Source organism: Lampris incognitus, chromosome 16 (assembly GCF_029633865.1).
Source record: "Lampris incognitus isolate fLamInc1 chromosome 16, fLamInc1.hap2, whole genome shotgun sequence".
NCBI lineage: Eukaryota > Metazoa > Chordata > Actinopteri > Lampriformes > Lampridae > Lampris > Lampris incognitus.
The window spans coordinates 20,679,875-20,701,273 of record NC_079226.1 but is presented as its reverse complement, the minus strand read 5'-3'; the positions used below and the strand labels follow the sequence as shown (position 1 = coordinate 20,701,273).

The 21,399-nt window shown below is 46.5% G+C and overlaps 1 protein-coding gene across 1 annotated transcript in view; it reads right to left on the bottom strand.

The window, feature by feature from the left end:
* The window catches only part of kif26ab (kinesin family member 26Ab), a 63,541-nt gene extending 42,950 nt beyond the window's left edge, over positions 1-20,591 (bottom strand). The window contains exons 1-2 of the mRNA XM_056295376.1: positions 20,451-20,591; positions 6,514-6,990 (exon numbers count right to left, since the gene is read on the bottom strand). Of these exons, the coding sequence (XP_056151351.1) occupies positions 6,514-6,990; positions 20,451-20,591 (618 nt within the window). The remainder of the gene's footprint in view (positions 1-6,513; positions 6,991-20,450) is intronic.
* Between the last annotated feature and the right edge of the window lie 808 nt (positions 20,592-21,399).

Here is a 21,399-nt window from a genome sequence, read left to right as displayed (position 1 = left end):
TGGCCTGTCACAGGCCCACCCATTTCAAGCCCAGGCCCACCCAATCACGCTGGCTTACAAGCACATAGGCCGGCCCCTTTTACGTACGTAGAACTGCAAAATCTGAGCGCGCATACCATCACGCTCTGTATTTTTCACTGCTGCTAACTAGCCAATAGCCACCAGTTAGCCATAACTTATGGAATGGCGAAACAAAGTTCAATCTTCCGCTTTTTTAAAAAGCCACGGATGGAGAGGAGGAAAGCACACCTGCTCCAGCACCGACTGAGCCGCCCAATGAGAGTGAGATACCGCCGGAGAGAACGACAGAGGAGGCTACAGCTTCTCCGTTGCAGGCAGCTTCTCCTCCCCCCTCTGACGACGGTGAGACGATTCCCTTGACCATGCCACCGTCAGATTTGTCTGCTGTGGATGAGCCACCCTCGCAGCCTAAATTAGTGTTCCCCGCAACCAACATTTCAGGAAAATTACGTTCTTTTTCCCATAAGTGGTATGAAGAATTTAAGTGGCTTGAATACAGCTCAGCAAGGAACGCTGTTTTCTGTAAAAAATGAGTAGGCATTTCCCCGAGCCCCATATGGAAAACACGCTTTTTCGAAGCGGGTTTGTAGATTGGAAGCACCTCCGCCAGGCATGCTCGAAACATCAGGCTAGCAAACCCCCCCACTGTATTGCACTTGGTAAATTTGGGGGTTCGGAATGGACCGTTTTCATTCAGGCACTGCGTCGTAAAGTGGAGAGGGGTCAGTGTTACCCATCCCTCATTGAAGTGCTGGACAGCTGCAACTCTGACGTTTTCCCAAACATTAACAGACTGTTAAGGGCAATGATCCCCATTCCCCTGACTTCATGTACTGTTGAAAGACTCTTCTCCACTACAGGCCGTATCAAAACATGTCTAAGATCTTCCATGCTAACTGCACGCCTCAACAATCTATCCCTGTTGTCCTTTGAAAGGGAACTTACTGACTCTTTGGACTATGATGAAATAATCTCCATCTTCAACGCTCGCCCTCGGCGTCTACACATTGTGCTGTAAAACGTGCACTATAGGCCTATAGCTTACATGTTGTATCATGATCTTTTAGACTGTTTTCCTCAGTGATGTTTAAATGGTTGTGCAGAGCCTGGCGAGAATGACTGGCGTGGTATTTGTTTAAGTGGGTTTTTATTAAAGTTTTAGTATGTTTCTTGGTCACATACTAAAAACCTGTGTTATGTCTTCACTGCTGTAATGTGTTCGAATTTGCGTCTTGTTTGAAAGATTATTGCTGGAAAATTTTGGCCCACCCCTTTTCACTCAGGCCCACCTATAAAAATATTCCTGGTTATGCCACTGCCGCAGACACGGCCAATTGTTTCTGTGGGGACGCCCCACCAAGCCGGAGGTAACATGGGGATTCGAGCCGCTGATCCCCGTGTTGGTGGGCAATGGAATAGACCGCCATGCTACCGGACACCCCCTAGAGAACTGCTTTAAGTTGTCTTGTGCAGTGACTGCATGATTAGACATAACATTATGCTCCCGACTAGACAGAGCAGCTTAAAATCAATGCAATTTAACTTGTTTTAGGGTCTTTCAATTAAACAAGTGATTTTGTCTAGATTCAGGAAATCTCACCTAGCTGAAATATCTTAGCAGGATTGGGGGCATTTTGACTACTTGAATATGTTGTTTTTGTCTCAGTTTGGACATGGCAGTTTTGCAGTGCATCCTGCATCCTTCCCTCTCATCGTCTCTCTCTGTGGCACGCCGCCATGTGAGCCCAGCTGCACCAAGGCGGACAGCCGCCAAGACAGTCTGCTGGGCTTCAGATTGGTGGCATTCAAGCAGTCCAGGGCAGCAGGCCACCAGTCGGCCAGAAGCCCACACTGAAACCCTCCTGGGTCAAGAGCACTTGGTCTTAGCAGATTAGCACACATGTGGTTGCGGATTTTATGGAGCAGAGGGTGAATAACTGCTTCGGGTCAATCAATTAGCCATTTTGACTTCTGCATTGTTAAAGATTACTAGGAATACGGTTACCTGCGTTTAGCTTCCTCGTTCAAACAACCGTGGCTCTTCCCAGCTAGCAACAGTAGGTGTTAAAGGAGCAATGGTGCAGTGGGAGTTTATCAAGGTTCTTGTGTTTTTCTTTGCCAGGTCCAAAGAAACTGGGGAGTGGAGTGCAACAGCTTGTGAAGAGAGTTCCAGACCTGTATTGACAACAATGACGCCCAACCATGTCAACCATGTTTCACTGGATTTCATTTGTTAAACGAGAGATGCGTAGATGTAATCTCCACTCCAGTGACATTAAACCCACAACAAATATTCCAAGTGCAAACCAGGACCTTTTCTCATATGAGGGATTCAAGGTGCCCTATAATGGGCCGTCCCAGGCTCCCTGGTTGATGCACTCTGTAGGATTGCTATCAAACAGACGTCATCCCTCGTCCTTTTGTCTGAGCAACGCTACATACTTTCCTCACAAAGAAATCAAATGGGAATCATGAATTAAAAACTCCTGCCTTTTGGCGCAGCACAACTCCCGGGGCAACGGGGCTGGTGTGAGCTCTTGTCATTCTGAAGGGTATGGTTTTAATGAAAGAAAACAGGCTTTAGAAAATACCACCATGCTCATTTCTGCTGTGTGAGACTCCATATCCTGAAGGGACATTTCTCCATCTCAGAGGAGGCCCCAGCCTCAGCTATATGCGGCATTGAGCAACACATCACAGCATCCGGGGCCACTAATTGCTTTTAGACACATGGATGGCAAACACAAGTCAGCCTCTGCCTTTAATGGCCAGGTCTTTTGATTTGCCCTAGATTACGCACACACTGTTAAAAGCTTTTTGGTGGCCTACCATAGACTGGTTCTGAAGCCACATGTTGACATTAAAAAGAGGGAGTGAATTACTGTCTTCAATTTCCAAGCAGAAAGGAAGAAATAACACAAACAAAGCCTATAATAAATTGCAGTTGTGCGTGTGGCTAAACCAGAGAACGACAGAAATAGAAAGGAACTAGAAGAGTACACTCGGTAGAGTGCAGAGCTCCCCTTCTCCGGGGCTCGGGCTTGGGCAAAAAAAAAAAAAACAGCTGAGGAGTTAGCACACAGTTGTGGTATAAAACGGATTTTGCAAAGGTTTTGGATCACCACAACCACAGGGTCCTTGACCACACAGTCATAACTGTGCACAAAAATTATTGGGCTGACAGGCCCAGTAGTATGAGACTGTCAGCGGACAGATACACACACACACACACACACACACACACACACACACACACACACACACACACACACACAGAAAAATCAGTGTTTTTCCTGCTGTTATAAGACTTTGGCGCAGTGCCAATGTCGACTGAATGGGAAATATAGGGGGAAAAAAGGTTGTTAATGTGCAGCGCTTAAGCTAAAATTCTACCTAATAAAAATGTGTTGCCTATCAGTCTGCAGATGCACAGCCTCCTAGATGGACCCTCGCACAAATGCAACCGACTCTAATATGAACCAAAAGGAAAAGGTTTGCTATGCGACCATTTCAGTCTAATCCTAACCCTGGGAAAATAAAGACAGAGGTTATCGTTTTTGTTTCATCCAGTGTTCCTCCAGTTCTCCTGTGTTGGGATTAACTGTGAATGATTTGCTGACTTGAGAAATACAGTTGACTTCTCGTTTACTTTCAAGACTCACAGCCGAAAACATGTTTAGTCACTTCACCAACCGTAGATGTGAGTCACGCATGTGCACAAATTGACTTATATTGGGCAGCGACGGAAAGCAGTGTTAGTCAGGCGGGCTAGAGAGTGAAGGAGGGTGTCCGGGTAGCGTGGCAGTGTATTCCGTTGCCTATCTACATGGGGATCGCCGGTTCGAATACCTGTGTTAGCTCCAGCTTGGTTGGTCGTCCCTACAGACACAATTGGCCGTGTCTGCGGGTGGGAAGCCGGATGTGGGTATGTGTCCTGGTCGCTGCACTAGAGCCTCCTCTGGTCAGTTGGGGCGCCTGTGTAGGGGGGAGCGGGAACTGGGGGGAATAGTGTGATCCTCCCACGCGCTATGCCCCCCCGGCGAAACTCCTCTCTGTCAGGTGAAAAGAAGCAGCTGGTGACTCCACATGTATCGGAGGAGGCATGTGGTAGTCTGCAGCCCTCCCCGGATCAACAGAGGGGCGCAACAATGCCTGGGACGGCTCGGTAGAGTGGGGTAATTGGCCAAATACAATTGGGGAGAAAAGGGGGGGGGGTGAATGAGGAGAAAGAGTGCCGATACCGAGAACAAATTATTTTCGAAGGTTCTGAATCACTGCAATCATGAGAGGTTCTTCATCATATAGTCATAACTGTGCACCAAAGATTTTAGGCTGATAGGTCCAGTAGTTTGTGAGATTAGCTGTGGACACACACACACACACACACACACACACACACACACACACACACACACACACACACACACACACACACACACACACACACCAAATGCATAATTGAGGCTCCACCTCCACTTTAGGGCCTGGGATGGGAGAAACTAAAGTGTGAGGAATAGGAGAGGTAAACATGCAGAGTGACTAGCGAGTTTGTTCAGTCTGTCAGGTGTTGAATGTCACAGAGGCATGTCAGTGTCATGTCTGTGACCATATGTCACTGTTGGAACAGGGGGATTCCTCATTGGTATAGATCTTTAATTAACAGCCAGAAATAAAAAAGAGCCAATAGTCAAGAACGATGCTCACAATTACCCATGACTCTTCGGACTTCTCCAGAATATGTAAAAGCATTAGTCAATAAGAATAATGCATTGAAGGGACAGTTTGGGTTTTTTGACACAAGGCAGATAAGTTATTCACAAGTAGGTATACTGATGCATGGATTGATGCAGTGAACAAAATCATTTTAAGTAACAACCCAACACACAAAATACGTTTCGACCATCCACAACAAAATACAACATGTTTCATGTATTTCCGATGCGCTTCCTCCTCAGTGGTCAGCGCTGTATGTTTGAACTAATTTGTTGAAGAATGCCAGCATGTCAGTACTATACTATATACATTGCTACACTATACTCCATCGTTCTTGAGCAAACAAAATAAGACTCATAGTGTCAGTCTGTGAGGAGAAAAGGCAATGGTAATACATGAGAAGCATTGAATTCGGCTTTGTTAGCCGAGCCCATACACTGCCATTGATTTTTCTCTGACAAACTCTCGAATTTTGCTGCAACAAGCAACCAGATCTCCAAACATAGAAACCCACTGACCAGGCCTATGTCCATGCTACCACCTTGTGAGTAACTCACACCACCGCCTTGTGTCGAAAAATCTCAACTATGGGACTTCCCGAGTAGCATAGCGGTCTATTCCGTTGCCTACCAACATGGGGATCACCAGTTCGAATCCCAGTGTTACTTCCGGCTTGGTTGGGCATCCCTACAGACACAATTGGCCGTGTCTGCTGGTGGGAAGCTGGATGTGGGTTCCCACTTGCTACGTCCCCTTGGCAAAACTCCTCACTGTCAAGTCAAATCAACTTTATTTGTATAGCCCAATATCACAACTTACAAATTTGCTTCAAGGGCTGACTGGCGACTCCACATGTAGTGGAGGAAGTATGTGGTAGTCTGCAGCCCTCCCTGGATTGGTAGAGGAGGTTGAGCAGCAACTGGGACAGCTCGGAAAATAGGGTATTTGGCCAAGTACAATTGGGAAGAAAGGGGGGGGGGTCCCAACTATCCCTTTAAGAGGGAAATATATGATCTAATGTAATAATGGAGGTGCACCACACCAGATTGGGGGGGGGGGGCTCAAGGAGATCCACAGCCTCTGAGACATCAAACAGAGAAGTGACTTACCCTTATCCTGCATCAGAGGGGGAGTTATAGAGATACTGTGAGCTGGTTATTTGAAATACCCTTGAGGTGTAGGACAGCAGATTAACCTGTGACCTTAGATCACCCATGCAGGCTCCTTGACTACCGAGGAATGAGAGGTCAAAACTCCTGCAGAGTTCTGACATACAAAACCTCTGGAGGATCTCATCGCTTTAAAGGTACGCCACGTCGCCTTTCTGTTGATATGACCCGCCCTGACTGAGCACTACGATGGGACATTTAGAAAAAAAAAACATAAGAAGCACGTTTTTTCAAATTTGTCATCAGCTAATCATAAAGATTATTAATTTGAATAGTTATTGTCATTTTCTCCCCAGTGGATGACACTGGATGACCCTCGTCTTTACTGACAGTTACTCTAACAATCTTCTCTCTCTATAGCTTTTAATCTATTTCTTCCAGGCACTTCATTCTTACATAATGGTTCTGAGGTCAAAGGAATATTGTAAAGGCACAAAGGCCCTGACCTTTGCCTCCCTCTGTTGGCTGCCTGTCAGTGTGGTGATCTAGGAACTGAAGCTTATTCTACTATTGTACTCTTTGTAAGGCACAATGGATAGATAACAGCATCAGCGTGATGCCTAAAATGTAAACAGTAAATGTACAAGGTTGAATGATGACAAAGACCTACCAGGTTAGGCTGAGGGAGGAAGTTATTGACTCTGGAGATGCTCCACATGCCCTCAAGATACTGCTGGGCCTGGATGGTGACTGAGCTCAGGGCTCCAGTTAGCTGCCCTCCTCCAACAGTAACCTGGACACTGGTCTTTGGCCCTGAAGAGACAGAGGAGCCTTGTGGCCAGCCCAGCCCTTTGCGCCGCTCCCCAATGGGAAGGGCTGTGTGGGCAAGGTGATGGGTTTTGGAGGGCTGTTTTACATGGGTACTCGAGGATGAGATTGTGAATCGCGAGGGCTGCCCTAACAAGGTTGTGGATGGTAGGGCAGGCATGTCGGAGCTGAAGGAGATGACTGGGGCATGAAGCATCTGCAGGGCCTCCTGCCTCAGTTGGTAGAGGGGCGTGGAGCACACCTGGCAACAGCTGACACTGGCTTCATGGCTCCCAGATGCCTGGAGCTGCTCAAAGAGGAAGGCTGCATATCCAGGATCCTGCAGAGTAAACACACACATATAGAGCCGTATTAAAAGAAAAATCACCGTACTATACGCTCACCCACAAACTCTACGTTTACAATCTTCGGGTAGGGCACGTCTCCATATCTGCACTAATGGAAGGATTTCCTGAATGTTGTTCACATTTTCCAGGCGTGTCAGTGGTCTGCAACCAGTGTGGTCTCTTACTGCCCTCCGGGACCCTCACTCCCTGCCTTAACCACTTCCTCCTCCTCTGTACGCCTGTTTGTTTAGACTGAGTTGCTCCAGCCTGCCTGCAACCAGAGAGTACCGATCAGGTTCCCCAGGCATGTGCTCACTTCATGGTGTCTGTTTGGAAGCTAGGACTCCACAAGACAAACAACGTGGCCAAATGTCAGAAGATAAGGCGGAAACAGGACTAAGGAGGATTAGTGGAAGACCCCACAGAGGCATAGCTTGGGCATTACTTACAGACACAACCTGAAAACTAAAATATCTTTCATTTATTTTTCAAATACTGTTTGTGCCTGCAGAACAAAGAAGACAAAGCATAGTTCAAGCTCATTACTGCTGTTTGAGAGGGTCACCGATGGAGATTTGTCATTTCCCTTCGTCTCTGAGAAGGCTCCCTATGGTGTCCGTCTCAGCTTGGGACGAACAACAAAAAGAAAACAACGACTGAGAAAATTTCAGAGTCCAGAGCCATGCTATTTACATATAATAGGTGTCTCAGCATGAAAACACATGATAAGACACCCAATGTGAAGATAACTATCTCCTCCGGTGGAGCTGGGAGGACACAGAAGACAAAACAGCCATTGGCTAGCAAGCCCCCCCACAAATAATTACTGTTCAAGTCGTTTTATTCTTAATGCTCTAAGTGAGGAGGGCACATAACTTTTCTTTCCGTATTAGATGAACACACGTGCACATGCACATGCACATACACACACACAACACAGTCTCTTAAGAGGCATAAAGGGGCACTGGGTACCTGCCCAGTGGAGTCATGACCTGAGACAGGAGCCCACAACCCGTACATAAATGTTTATGAGGCCTCTGCTCCGTGGCTCCTCGGAGGTGATCAGGCGGATGAGATGGTGGGCAAACAACAATCCACTGCCCTAATGCAGTGCCACTTAATACAGCTAGCCCAATCGACTTAGAGCCCATGGAGACAGGCACTGGGACTCTAAATCTCCACCCTATGAAAGCAGCTCAATAGAGAGACTTTTAGTTGACCTTTGTCTGCCGACATTAATGTTATCAGTAAGCATAATCGTGCAAAATTTAGCACTGCAATACTGAAAACTAGACATTTTATCCTAATTGAAACATCTTCCATATCTGACTTTCAAACAAATAGACTAGTCACTGATTACACTCAGTCTGCCCAGAAGGGTGGCCATGTCTGTCTGGGGTATATACGGACATATTCTCTTCAAGAGATTGAGCAATGTGATAGAGGATGTTAAGGCACAGGACTGTGACTGGCCTTCATTTTTAACCTGACATTAAATCAAAACAATCTCCCCATACTAGCTATCGCTTTCGCTTCTGGTTAGTAATTTACCATATAAACGACTTATTTTACACTTGGACGGGCATGGATAGTATGCAGGCAAAACCCAGTATGCTCAGACTATAGAAAACCCCACACATCTTACTGTGGAGTATGTAATACCGATGGACTTAGGTTAGCTTATGTTAAACATATCAACTACAGTTATCACCTGATGGAGTTGGGGGGAATGAAGCTATACCAGTGAGCATGCATCTAAATGTAAAAGGCATACAATGCAAATATGACAAAGCTTTACAGAATTATACCTAATGCCTTAACATGCATTAGTGACATGCATTAGTATATGTGAGTGATCTTTTCTACAATGCTAAGGCAGGATATTTATGCACCGCAATGGAATGGAAGGCAGGTCCAATGTTCCCTGGGTCCATGACTAATAGGAAGAGAAATCTGAGAAAGAAAGAAAGTAAATACCATAAAGCCTCCATTTGCATGGTCTAGTCTGGCTTCATGCATTTTGGTTCCAAGACAGGAAATTGAAGTGGAGTCATAACCAGTAAAACCCTGCCCTTCCATCATCCCTTACTCTTTATACAGCAAACCAACCCTACCCCACCTCAGGGCATGGCTAGATGGAAGAAATCAATCCCCCCCCCACCTCTATCCATGCTGTACCTTCCTCCCGCCATCCATTGTTAGGTGTTGATTTAGGGGAGCTAATAAAAAGACACACAAAGCTGAGCCCATCTGCTATTCTGTTAGGATTCAGGAGGTTAGAGCATGGCTTTCTCCAGTAAAGCTGACTGTAGGCTTTATGTCCTGTGGAGTGAACGTGGGGTCAGGGCCGCGAGGCTCCTGGTGATGATGGTGATGTTGTGAATGATGATGATGATGTTGGGGGTATGGAGGATGCGAAGCAAATGAAGGTCAGTCAATCCATCCTGGCACATGCGGTGTAGAGAAAAAGGACAACTAAACTGTCGTGGCTCTAGTTTGTTATTTTTACACTTTTTCAGAAGGAAGCCAGTTGGAATATACGTTTAATATAACAAAGCCCACTGAAAGTATTGGCGTTGTTGCTCATAGAAGCTGTCTTTACTCTGAGAGTTCGGTGCCAAGTCACCATACAAACTTGCAAACTAAAGAGGCCTTGAGAGGCTCTGTGTGGGAAAACGTGAAACATATGCATGAGTGCGCGCGGCCCCAACGCCATATTGTTGCTTTTATTATCAATGTGATCTATCACTGACAGGTGCAAGTGGGTGTGAAAAGGAGCCGTCTTTCAGAGACTCGTGTAGTGCATGGCATCAACACAATGTGCATGTTTAGACTGTAGACTTTATTATCCCCAAGGGGAAATTCCTTTCCACAGCACTGTGCACATCAGACAACAGTGCATCTGACGGCACACAGTAACAACATACAACGACAGACAACAGTACGGGGTGTTCAAAGCGCTCCTGTCTGCAGAGACAGGTGGGATAACTTCAGACCTCTGCCTCCTCAGCCGGTGTCCTGCACAAGTGGAAGATGTCGAGAGCTTTTCAACACTTGCACTCCAGACGGAGAGAATCTAACTAGTAGAATGACGAGAGGAGGGAGAGGGGAAAGAGAGACAAGAAGAGAGGGCGACAGAAAGACGGTTGAGGGAGGGCTGGGGGCATTTTGGGGTTGTGCCCCCCCCCCAGCTTGGAGGCTGCATGTGGGTGGTGGTTGCATTGCTTTACTGCCTGTCGGTGCTGATCTTTATTAAACTCTGGGGACTAATGTAGTCGGACGCAACGCCCTTATTATGGAAAGGAGGTGCGCCCGGCATGCTGCAGGGGGAGAGAAACCTGCCTGTGGAATGAGCCCATCGCAGCTTTTAGGGGCGCAAGTTTGTCTCTGTCCCTCACACTAACCATGATGAAACGAGAGCAGCAGCAAGAGAGAGATAAATAAAGGTAGAGAGCGAGAGAGAGTGAGAGAGAGACAGAGAGAGACGGAGAGGGAGATTGCCTAACTGTGTGAGTGTCCATCTGAATGGAAAGCGGGTGTCATCACATCATCACAGACATCCCGTGCCCAGGGGCTGATTGAAACGAGCTCAGCTGTAACCACTTACGGATGAGGGGATGGGGAGGGGGGCGGAAAATGTATGTGATTTCTCTCCCCCTCCTGGCTCCCAAGCTTACAAATGGGACCAGGAAAATTCACACCGACGAGATTCTTCATTGACACCCCCCCCTTCATCTCATGAGCATCTTGTGATTTGAAAAACGCCTTCTCTCCGACCGCACAAAGGGAAACTGCATCTAACCATGTCTGCGTTCAGCGTTGATGTATCTCTGCGACGGCGTGCCCAGCAGACACGGCGGGCTGACTTAAATCAAGAGGAGGTCACAGTAATTGAAATGCATGAGGCCCCTCGCTAACCGAAAGACTTTTAGGCACGCTCCATTTAAAAGTAAAATTCTCTGGGAAACCACATTTTCTATTCCAGTTAAACCGAGCAGACATTTCCCAGGGCATTAAAGCTCCCGATGACCAACCAGCGGTGGGAATAAGAGATGCAGTGAAATTACATCAATGTGCATCCATGATTGGAAATAGAGTGAAAAGTTCTGACGGCCCGGAGCTTGTCAGCAGGTCTCCTAATTGTTGTCGAGTGCTGCCAACTGGTTGCTCCCCCCATGGCATCCTGATGCGCGTGGTTTGTATTTTTCTTTGATACGGATGTCAGTTTAAGTGTGATTTTAAAGGCTCAACCGCAGAATTAGTCCAGCACTGGCGTGATGTCCATGAATGAGTGAACTTCCATGAAGAGAGAGAGAGAGAGAGAGAGAGAGAGAGAGAGAGAGAGAGAGAGAGAGAGAGAGAGAGAGAGAGAGAGAGAGAGAGAGAGAGAGAGAGAGAGAGAGAGAGAGAGAGAGAGAGAGAGAGAGGTGACCTTTACCGCACACAGATCAATGTGTTTCTCCTGAGCATTCAACAAGGAAACAAGAAGCAGTTCAAATCCCAAGGAAGTGAATATTAAACTGATCAAATTGGTCTGCCAGCCCTTTCTTCTGTTTTCTCTGCCATGACTGTACCAGTGGAGTGACATTTCCCACTATGAGTCAAGAGAACAACATGCGGTTTTTTGAAGTCTGTCCACACAATTACCCTGAGTCTGGGCAAGTCACACCGAAACTGAAACACTTAAATTTATATCCTCCTTTTTCTCTGTATTATGCCAATCACCCCAATCTTCCGAGTCGTCCCGGTTGCTGCTCCACCCCCTCTGCCAATCTGGGAGGGCTGCAGACTACCACACGCCTCCTCCGATACATGTGGAGTCACCAGCCACTTCTTTTCACCTGACTGTGAGGAGTTTCGCCAGAGGGACGTAGCGTGTGGAAGGATCATGCTATTACTCCCAGTCCCCCCCCCCCTGAACAGGCGCCCGACCAACCAGAGAAGGCGCTAGTGCAGCGACCAGGACACATACCTACATCCGGCTTCCCACCCGCAGACACAGCCAATTGTGTCTGTAGCTGGAGGCAACACGACAATTCGAACCGGGATCCCTGTGTTGGTAGGCAACGGAATAGACCACCACGCTACCTGGATGCCCCCTCTTAAAACCTTCTAACACAACTTCTTACTTTAATCGTCATGCATTTTGTGCAAAGAGTATAAAAGGCAGGCATGTAGTTTTTCTATTGCTCTTTTTCAGGAGCTCCCTGAATTCAGCCGATCTTTTCTTCTGTCTGATGTTCACAATGTCATCCGACATGCTCATTTACATGCAGCTAGATCAAATCATCCAAATGAGAAAAATACGCCCACGCTTAACATCATGTTAATATTAATTAGGATCAGGCCACTCCATCACAATTCTGAAGACAAGTTGGGACGCTTATGCATGAAGGTATAAAAAGCACAAGGTATAAAGGTATAAAAAGCCTGGTTGGTCGTCCCTACAGACGCAATTGGCCGTGTCTGCTGGTGGGAAGCCAGATGTGAGTATGTGTCCTGATTGCCGCACTAGCACCTCCTCTGGTTAGTTGGGGTGACTGTTCAGGGGGGAGGGGGAACTGGGGGAATAGCGTGATCCTCCCATGCCCCCCTTGATGAAATTCCTCTGTCAGGTGAAAAGAAGCGGCTGGCGACTCCACATGTATTGGAGGAGGCATGTGGTAGTCTGCAGCCCTCCCCGGATCGGCAGAGGGGGGGAGCAGTGACCAGGATGGCTTGGAAAATAGGGTAATTGGCCAAGTACAATTGGGGAGAAAAAGGGATTGACTCAAAAAAAAGCACAATATGTGTCATTTGCAAATCAAACAACTGTTGCGCAATGTTTCAGTATGCTGTGTTCAACTTTAACTTGAAATGTTGAATCTGGTTACAACTTTAACACATTACAGCACTGTTATGACAGGGTTTTTTTTTTATTCGCCCCATAACAGCTGGCAAATCTGGTGCCGCTTCGCCTCCCAATTGTCTGCTTTCCCTTTCCCTGTTTCCCAGTGAAGGAGGAGAATGAGCCATCTCTGTTTACTTGGCCTGTTTGCCCTGACCACGTTGTTCCCCGTGAGTCTCAAAGGGACTGGCCCGCAATAAACCGCAGGAGCCCAAGTCCAGATCTCGGGGTAAGGATGAGAGCTTCCAGCAGGCCTCCATTCCCACAGGTAGCCTGGCTCATTGTGACAGACAGGTCAGAGAAAAACGAGCACAGCTGCTGGCCTTGCCCCGGGTGCACACCGGGCATTAAGACAGATTACATTCCCAGGATAAAAGAACCACATCCCGTGGGCTAATCCCTGTCTGCTCCCTGCATTTTCTCTAACTCCCCCCGCCAACCCCCTCCTCCCTGACCCACCTCCACACCAGCCAGCTCACATCAGAGCGCCCTGGAGCTGTGATGTGAGCTGGACAGCCTCAGCATACCGACTCATAGATCTGATTAGAGATCAGGAAGGACTTTTTAGTGCTGAAACACCAGCAGTAGATGTGGGACACAGACCATTAAGTTTAACCACTGCCTGCCGCTTGCAGGCAGGGAAGACAATGACTCAGGATGTCACACTAGCATGCTATTATTTAACTCTGTGGGAACGCCTTCGGTGGGACGTCTCACCATATCACATCAAACAGATGTTTACCCCTGTCTGCTGACTTGACAAGGTTTGAGGAACCTACAATAGGACTTTTCCAAAACCGAGAAACTGTTTAGTATGCATCTCTTTAGTATGTATTGGTTTAGTATGCATCTATTTAGCATGTATTTGTTTAGTATGCATCTCTTTAGCATGTATGTATCCATTTAGTATGTATCTATTTAGTATGTATGTATCCGTTTAGTATGTATCTGTTTAGTATGTATCTATTTAGTATGTATGTATCTGTTTAGCACCAGAAGCACATTGTCAGACGTTACTTGATGAGGTTGCCAGATGAAAGCAATTGAAACATTAATTCACTCTTGCCATCGTAAAAACTTTGTAACGGCTTCCTCCTTCATCCTCTTGTTTCTATTTGGAGCACGCTCCATGTCCATTAAATGATAATGAAATATCTTGGCTCGCCTTATCTCTGAAATAAGTCTTTAGTCCTTGCTAGATGTAAAATTGCCTTTTGCTTAGGTTACCAATAATAAAAATGGTTAAAAAATAAAAAGTTGCAATAGGAAAACAAAAATTAAAATGTTGAAAAAAATAATGAACAAAAAAACCCCCCAAAACAACAACAACATTAAATACAAGAATGCAAACTGCTTTTTTGCTGAGGGGACTTCTCTCAGACAGAGAAAGGCTCCTTTTTGCTGACTTTTTTACAGTCATATGTGCACAAATTTTATCAGAACAACAGCACCATTCCCAAATTCCCAATTCTCTCAGTGAACTGAGTAATAATGACACATAAGTCTCGAATAAGAGCAGCACAACATCGAAATAAGCAAACTCCCCCCCCCTCCTTCAAAACCTCACAAGTTAAGATAAAACTTCCAACTAAATAATATTCTGATCAACGAGAACCAAACAAGTAATGAAGTCTGCACATTACCTCCGTTTAGAGATGGAAAAAGTCAAAGTTCAACGTTTTTTTTTCATTTGCATTCCATTTAATGGCAAGAAAAGCCTCCCTGTCTCAAAGCAACTGTGCCTGAGGGATGTACTGGGGATAAGGACAAGCCTACAGCTCTGTGTAACTCAGCATGCTCCCTTTGACTGACAGTCAGTTGCTGAGGGAACAGCAAATGGGTTACACCCTCTAGTGACACAACCAAACCAGGGCTGCTTCACCTGTCCACACTGTTAATGTCATGATAATGATGCTTCTCCGGGTGCACGGTAAAAGACTCGGGTCAGCCTGGCAGCATGGAGTACGGTCAGGATAATAAACACTGTTGTGGCTGTTTTCTAATACCTTGCTACGATGTGCTGCGATATTTCCAACTACAGCTTGCTTGCACAGTCAACACTGTAGTTAGTCCAGTCAGCTGTATTTTATTTTGAAGTGCAGCCTACAGCTTCCTCTGCTGGGTTAAACAGATAGACTCATATACAGATGCTTCTAGAGCTAAAAAAAAAAACATTCCATCAAATGACTGCAATTAATTGTGTTACTATTTCATTAGCCTCCTTGCTTATTTGCCAGGTAGAAAGTGCTTGCAGTTCCATTGGGAATTACATAGTAGGAGGGTGAAAGAGAGTGTGATGGAAACTTTTAATAAAAAAGAAAACTGACATGGAAAAGTTACAGAAGATTGTGGCATACATAAGAGGGGAGAAATGAATGAAAAAAGCACGTGTTTGTGTGTGTGTGTGTGTGTGTGTGGGTGGATGTGTGTGGATGTGTGTGTGGATGTGCGTGCATAAATGCGCCTGGGCCCATCTGTCTGTTTACACCACACCCATCCATCACTCCAGCCTTTCGCCACTTGGCCAGTTAATTACCTTTTCCTGTTCACTCACGAACACAAAGAAAACAAGCTCCCTTCATACTGTTTGGACAGACTTCATTCCCCCTGCCTCCCCCCCTTCCCATGTCTCTCTCTCTCTCTCTCTGTGTCTCCCCCTATGCGGACCCAAGGCGGTCTTCACTGTTTTAGGCCGAGATCTGTCAAGCTGTCATCAGCTCAGCGGGGCCAACCAGGGCCAAAGGATGGAGGGTCCAGGATGGGCCGGGAGACATCTTCATTAGACATCTCCCAGCGAATGATTCACCACATGATCGCCATGCTGAAGTACATTTCATAAAAATTTGATAATATCCAGAGCCTCTCTTCTTCCACAGAGGCCGGAATAATGTCGAAAAGAGTGTTGCAGTGAGAACAATACAGACAGCCAGGTTTTCTCGTTAGTGGGGGGGAAGGTCCACGTGTCAGTAATGCTCAGCTGCATCACCGGATAGAGCAGCAGGATAAAACAGAAAGTTTTGGTCTCCCCAGAAAAACTCCCGCCTCCACAGCCGAGCAGGTCTGCAGAAAGTCTGGCAGCAGCCAGGCTGCTCACCTTGACGTCCTCACCGGGGGGACACCATGGTTTGTGTTTATGTATGCTCTCACCGACTACCTTGCACTTCTAATTAGTATAGCTGGGTTTTGGCTGCTGGAAACTCTCAAGGTGGTTATCTCTTTCCCTACCAGACTTGGTTGCTGAAACAAACCAAAACGTGTAAATAATGAAAAATTCAACAGGCAAGCTGGAGAGGCGGGAGCCAGGCACTGTTGTAAGCTCTGCAGGTGAGAGGGAGGACAGTAGGGAGGTGGGGAGAAGGGAGGGACGAGTGGATAGGGGAGGAGGGCAAACATCCTCTGGCCCATTCGGGGAGCAGACAGCTATTAAAAAAAAAAAAGGTATACAGTAGCAGCTTGTAACCCTCCTCTCCTTCTCTAAACCTGCATTGTGCGTTTTGTGTAGGGGGGGTTGTGGGCTGCTGACGGTTGGCATGTTTTACCAAAATCTGACCTACATGTATAGCAAGGCTGACACAGAGGAATATGAATGGTGTCGTTTTCAAAATGCGAGTAACATGAGTTTGAACTCTGCTCCACGGTTTTACACCGTCCTCATTACCGTGCAATCGCTAATTCGGATCATCAGTATTCCAAGACATCCGCTGGCCCTTCCTGAGAGACTTGTTTTTTGCCTAAGAAAAGACACTCTAAATTTCCATCTGCAGACAGAAGGTTGCCATTGCAACAGCTAAGTTCACACATCACACATCCAAGTGCTTCACCTCCCCATTCAGTCTATATGGAGTGAGGATGGCCACCTCCCTCTCCTCTTTCTAAATCGTTCCACTGTTTGAGTTCTATTCACAGAATGGTTCATTGTATGGGTGGGGGGGTGGGGGGTGGGGTCTACCATTTAATAGAGAGCTCCACGCTGCCAGCTCCCTGCAGTTCATTAGAAAGGGAGAGGAAAAGGACTACCAAAGCATATGGTGAATAATCTGATTCCATCCCAGGGCTCTTTTTGCTCCAAGGAAGGTAGCCTGTGGCTGCAGTAGAGACCAACAAATGCAAAGTGCATGCAATTGGTTAATTACTGGAAAAAAATACAAAGGCAGTTATTCAAGCGCAAAAGGAGGGTTAAAAATATAGATTCTCAAGTTGTGGACTGAATTGCTTAAATACATTTGGTTACTAAAACAATATTAATTCATTCATTCGAGTCATGTGGTCTCTAGGTAAAAAAAAATACAATTCTTTATTTCTACATCCTACCAGCTCACACTCATCAGGATGAAGCCATGTGGAAGCGATGGCAGGGTGAAATGTTGAGTACTCTGCTACAATTATTCTGTCCACTTCTCCATGGAATGGATGGTACAGTAATTAAACGCTGGCTCGCTGCCATTTGGATAGAAATTCAACTTTTTCATTGTGGTTAGAGTTCCAGTCTAACCACAATGGCTCTGTGAGAAGTCACACCAGTGCACGGAGAGGAGGCACACACAAAATGAGGCACAGTAAGTGTTCATTGCTGCACATGGCATTTTTTTAGTCGACACATATTCCTGTTTTTATGTACCAGCTCAGGCATATGAACAACGAGCTAACTGCCGCTGGCCATAACCTTCAATAGATTATATCATAAAGTGCCTACGGTGGCACAGGAAAGTAAAGGTTAACATGTTTCCCATTTTGAAACCTCAGCTCTGCACATAAAGCAAGGCACAAGTCACCCTGAGCCAAGGTGAGCTGCACTGAGCCTTTCTGTTTTATCCACTCCCAGTCTGCAGTGCATTATCTCCGAGAGTGACATCCTTTGTGTCTTCACAAAGCTGCAGTATGTCAGCTGAACAATGGAACAACAGAGTTGCAAGTGACAGAATCAGCCTGGCGCAACAGTCTAGGTAGGGGAAAACAGTAATTCATCATGAAAGATTCCATTACCATTCCAATGGCTCCTCAGTGAATGCAATTATCACTAATAATAGAAATTGTAACATCAGTCTAGGGCTTTTAGCCACTGACGGAAATATTAATGAAATCCTGTTGCCAGTTTTTGAGGACAAGGTCCGTTGAAGACTGGTGAGAGTGCTGATAGGAAAATATACCATGATAAGCGAAGCCGTTACCAACCAGTATTGTTAGATGTCTAGACGCATTCAACTAAATCGCAGGAAGATAAGGAGGTAGGCTAAACTATCCAGGGAGTGAATGGCGAGCACTAATCCACATGCTCATTCTAAAGAAAAAAGAAAAAAAAATCATTCAGTGTCGTGGAGAATGCATTGCTTATCAAGAATGTGCATTCGCACATTTTCGCCACTTAGCCTTCAAGGAAAAATGGAAAACTGCAAGTGGCCTGCAAGCTACTACATCCATTTCACTTAATATTCAAATGAGCCAGAAGAGGCTGGTGAGGCTAGGAAAAAAGAAAGTTGGATGGAACGTTTTCTGCTACACAGTGTATTTTTACTCTTTGATGTTATTGATTAATTCAAAATCTCTATCACTGTAATGTTTTTAATCTCCTCTTTCTTGTAATAGTTTAACCTACAATGAGTTCAAATGAAACAAGGCCCTCTTAAAGTATCTAACAAACAAGCTTAGGGCAGAAGTGTCTCGCAGAATTAATGCTCAACCATTCAGACAGACAAGAGAAAGCGACTCAATTTGCTGAGGATTTGCAGGCTAGCCACCTGCCTGGACGAGCCTCTACACGTGTTGAGAGATCAGACGAATCGCTCTCAGGGTGCAGACGGCGTGAGCAAACAAGACTGTCGATGTGACCTTCTCACAACACGGCCAAACACCACGATGATGATGACGAAGACAAAGAAGAAGAAGAAGATGATGAGGAAGAGGGAGGAGGAGGAGGAGAAGAGTAGGAGGAGGAGGAGGAAGACAAAGAAGAAGAAGAGGAGGAGGAGGAAGAAGAAGAAGGAGGAGGAGAAGAAGAAGAAGAATGGGGAGGAGGAGGAAGAAGTTGTGCGGTTACAAAACTGGCAGCATTGTCACGCCAGGGACACAAACAGAAACGAGAGGGGTGTGCAAAGGCACGGCAACTGTCATTTCTCATCACAACATGGAAAGATAGCCTTGGAGTCGTCGGCCAGTCTGGCGAGTTGGACGTGGTTCTCCTCCTCCAGAGGCTTCTCTGCCTGCTTATGGGAAATGCCACAACGGGGCGAATCTCGGTGAGGACAGGGAATTATGGCTTGACGGTGACACACACAGCCCCGGGAGAGACAGACAAGCAGCCAATGCCAGTACGCCATGAAATGCGAACACATAATAGAAAGTGAAAACAGAAAGCGTGGGTCTGCGGTAAGATTTACACGTTGTGCTCAAGGGTACAATGGTAAGTGCGTCTGCCCCCGTGACCCCTGAGTGCCGGTGTGATGTAAAGCTTTTACTGCATTTAAGAGCACGAGTAACCAAGCAGTGTGATAACAATCCTCAGCCACAAAGAAAAAAGAGCTCCAGTCTCCAGTCTGCAGCAGCCGCCTCTATTCACGCCGGTGCGGAGCAATAGATCTTTTATATATTTATGAGTCCAGAAGAATGGAGTGTAAACAGATATAGCACAATGTCAGGGGTGTCCCTGTTTATGCATTCTGCCGCCGAATGCTTTGTTCTGCTAATTTCAGGCGGTATGCTGAAGTGCGAACCCAGAGTACAGAGCTATTACATAGTGTCAGACTGAATCACATACTACATCAATGCCTCCTGGAGCACCAAACATAGGAACGAGTTTGATAATGACCTAAAATAAATACACACACACACACACGCGCAAACGTATGTAAATTGGGTCTTGGGATGCAGAAGCATGCCCTGTCCGTGCTCTGGGTTTGATTGTGGAACTCTGGGGGTCAAAGGGTAACTAATTGTGCGACTCGTGGAGGTCAGCGTGAGTGTGGCCTTCTGCCAGAGCGTTGGAACACCACCTGAAAGTCTGTCAGAAAGACAAATGAACTCCGACCTCCCTGCTGATGACATCGACCCCAGTCAGCAAACAGACGCCACGTCTTAATCTGGGCCACAGAGAGAGGTGCGGGTCACCGCTACCTGCCTGACACACACGCCCGTGGTACCACCGCCATCGTTTACCTCGTGGGCTTGTGTTAATTTACTCATCAAATGATGGGGGGGAAATGAGATTTGATTTCACATGGGATCAATTATAAGCGCTAAGCATCTGGTTCTCTGTTGAGCAGAGGTGGTGGTTTATGCCTGCTCTTATAACACGAGTCGACCTTGTGGGCAATTGGTCTCAGCTGACAGGCAAAGTGTCAGGAACGCAACCTGGCGCGGTCTAACAATGGCATTCTTGTTGCAAAGAGCCTTTTTCAGAAGGCCTCATGAAAGAGTCTGACTAACGTCTGCCTACTAATTCTTGGCATCCCACACGAGGAGCTCTCAGTTTAACAGACTGGCTGCTAAGGCAGACCAGAGTGAGAGACGGTTATCATTTTTCCCCGCTCACATAATTAGCCGACTCCCTCGTCAGCTGTTTGTGCTGCGTACCTGTCCAGGCCTTCTCATGGAGCCATATGGGGGCATTAACCCGCCACACCATGAGCCGTAATCCTCTCCCTGTGCCACACGGATAGCCGACTCTGCCGTCTGAAGTGCACTTGTAATGGTCTCATCAAACAGCCAAAGCATATTTAACCCCGGATACAGATAAGTGCCTGAAAAGAGGAGATGCCTTCCTGTTGCGAAGACTCAACAGATTTGTGTGGCGGACCTGATCAAGTCCTATGACCACTGGTGCATGATGGAAAAGTCATTCTGTGCAGAGTGTAGGGACCACCCAAAAAACAGGAGGGTCTTGTTTTAATTATTGATAAATATCAAAAGGGATTTCCTTCAGTAAACAATTCGGAGTTCAGAATGACGCTGAGAGGCAGCCAGCCAAAAGATGACAGCAAAGTGGGACGTCTCCCGTTCTCCTCTGCCCGTGCCTGCTTCTCCATGTTGGAAAATCAAACGATCCAAACCTGTGTCAACAGCTGGGGAAAAGATCCCTCCCTGCTCTTTGTGATAAAAATAACGCTGTGAAATATCCCGCTGTGGGTCACACCCTTAACGGGTCTGTTTTTTCCTGGCTAGGAGGGTCACTGTCAGAGAGGCCTGGACCTCCAGCCAACACACATCAAGGCAGCACTTTCCTTTCCTCCATTTTGCTCCTGTCATTTCCTGTTTTGACAGGAAACAGGAGATGATAACATATTCTCACAAACAAGGAGAGGCTGTTGGCGAGCTGCTGTCAAGCTGTCCTCAGGTGGCAGTGGACCTGTGTTTTCTTTAGAGAGCCTGGTGCACAACCCCTAACCCCCTACCTCCATCACACACACACACAAACACACACAAACACGCAATCAGCATCACACACGTGCTAGTAAACCCTACCCAACAAAGACAACACCCCACAATGACAGACCTGAAGCACTCTCCAAAAACGTGTACGCAC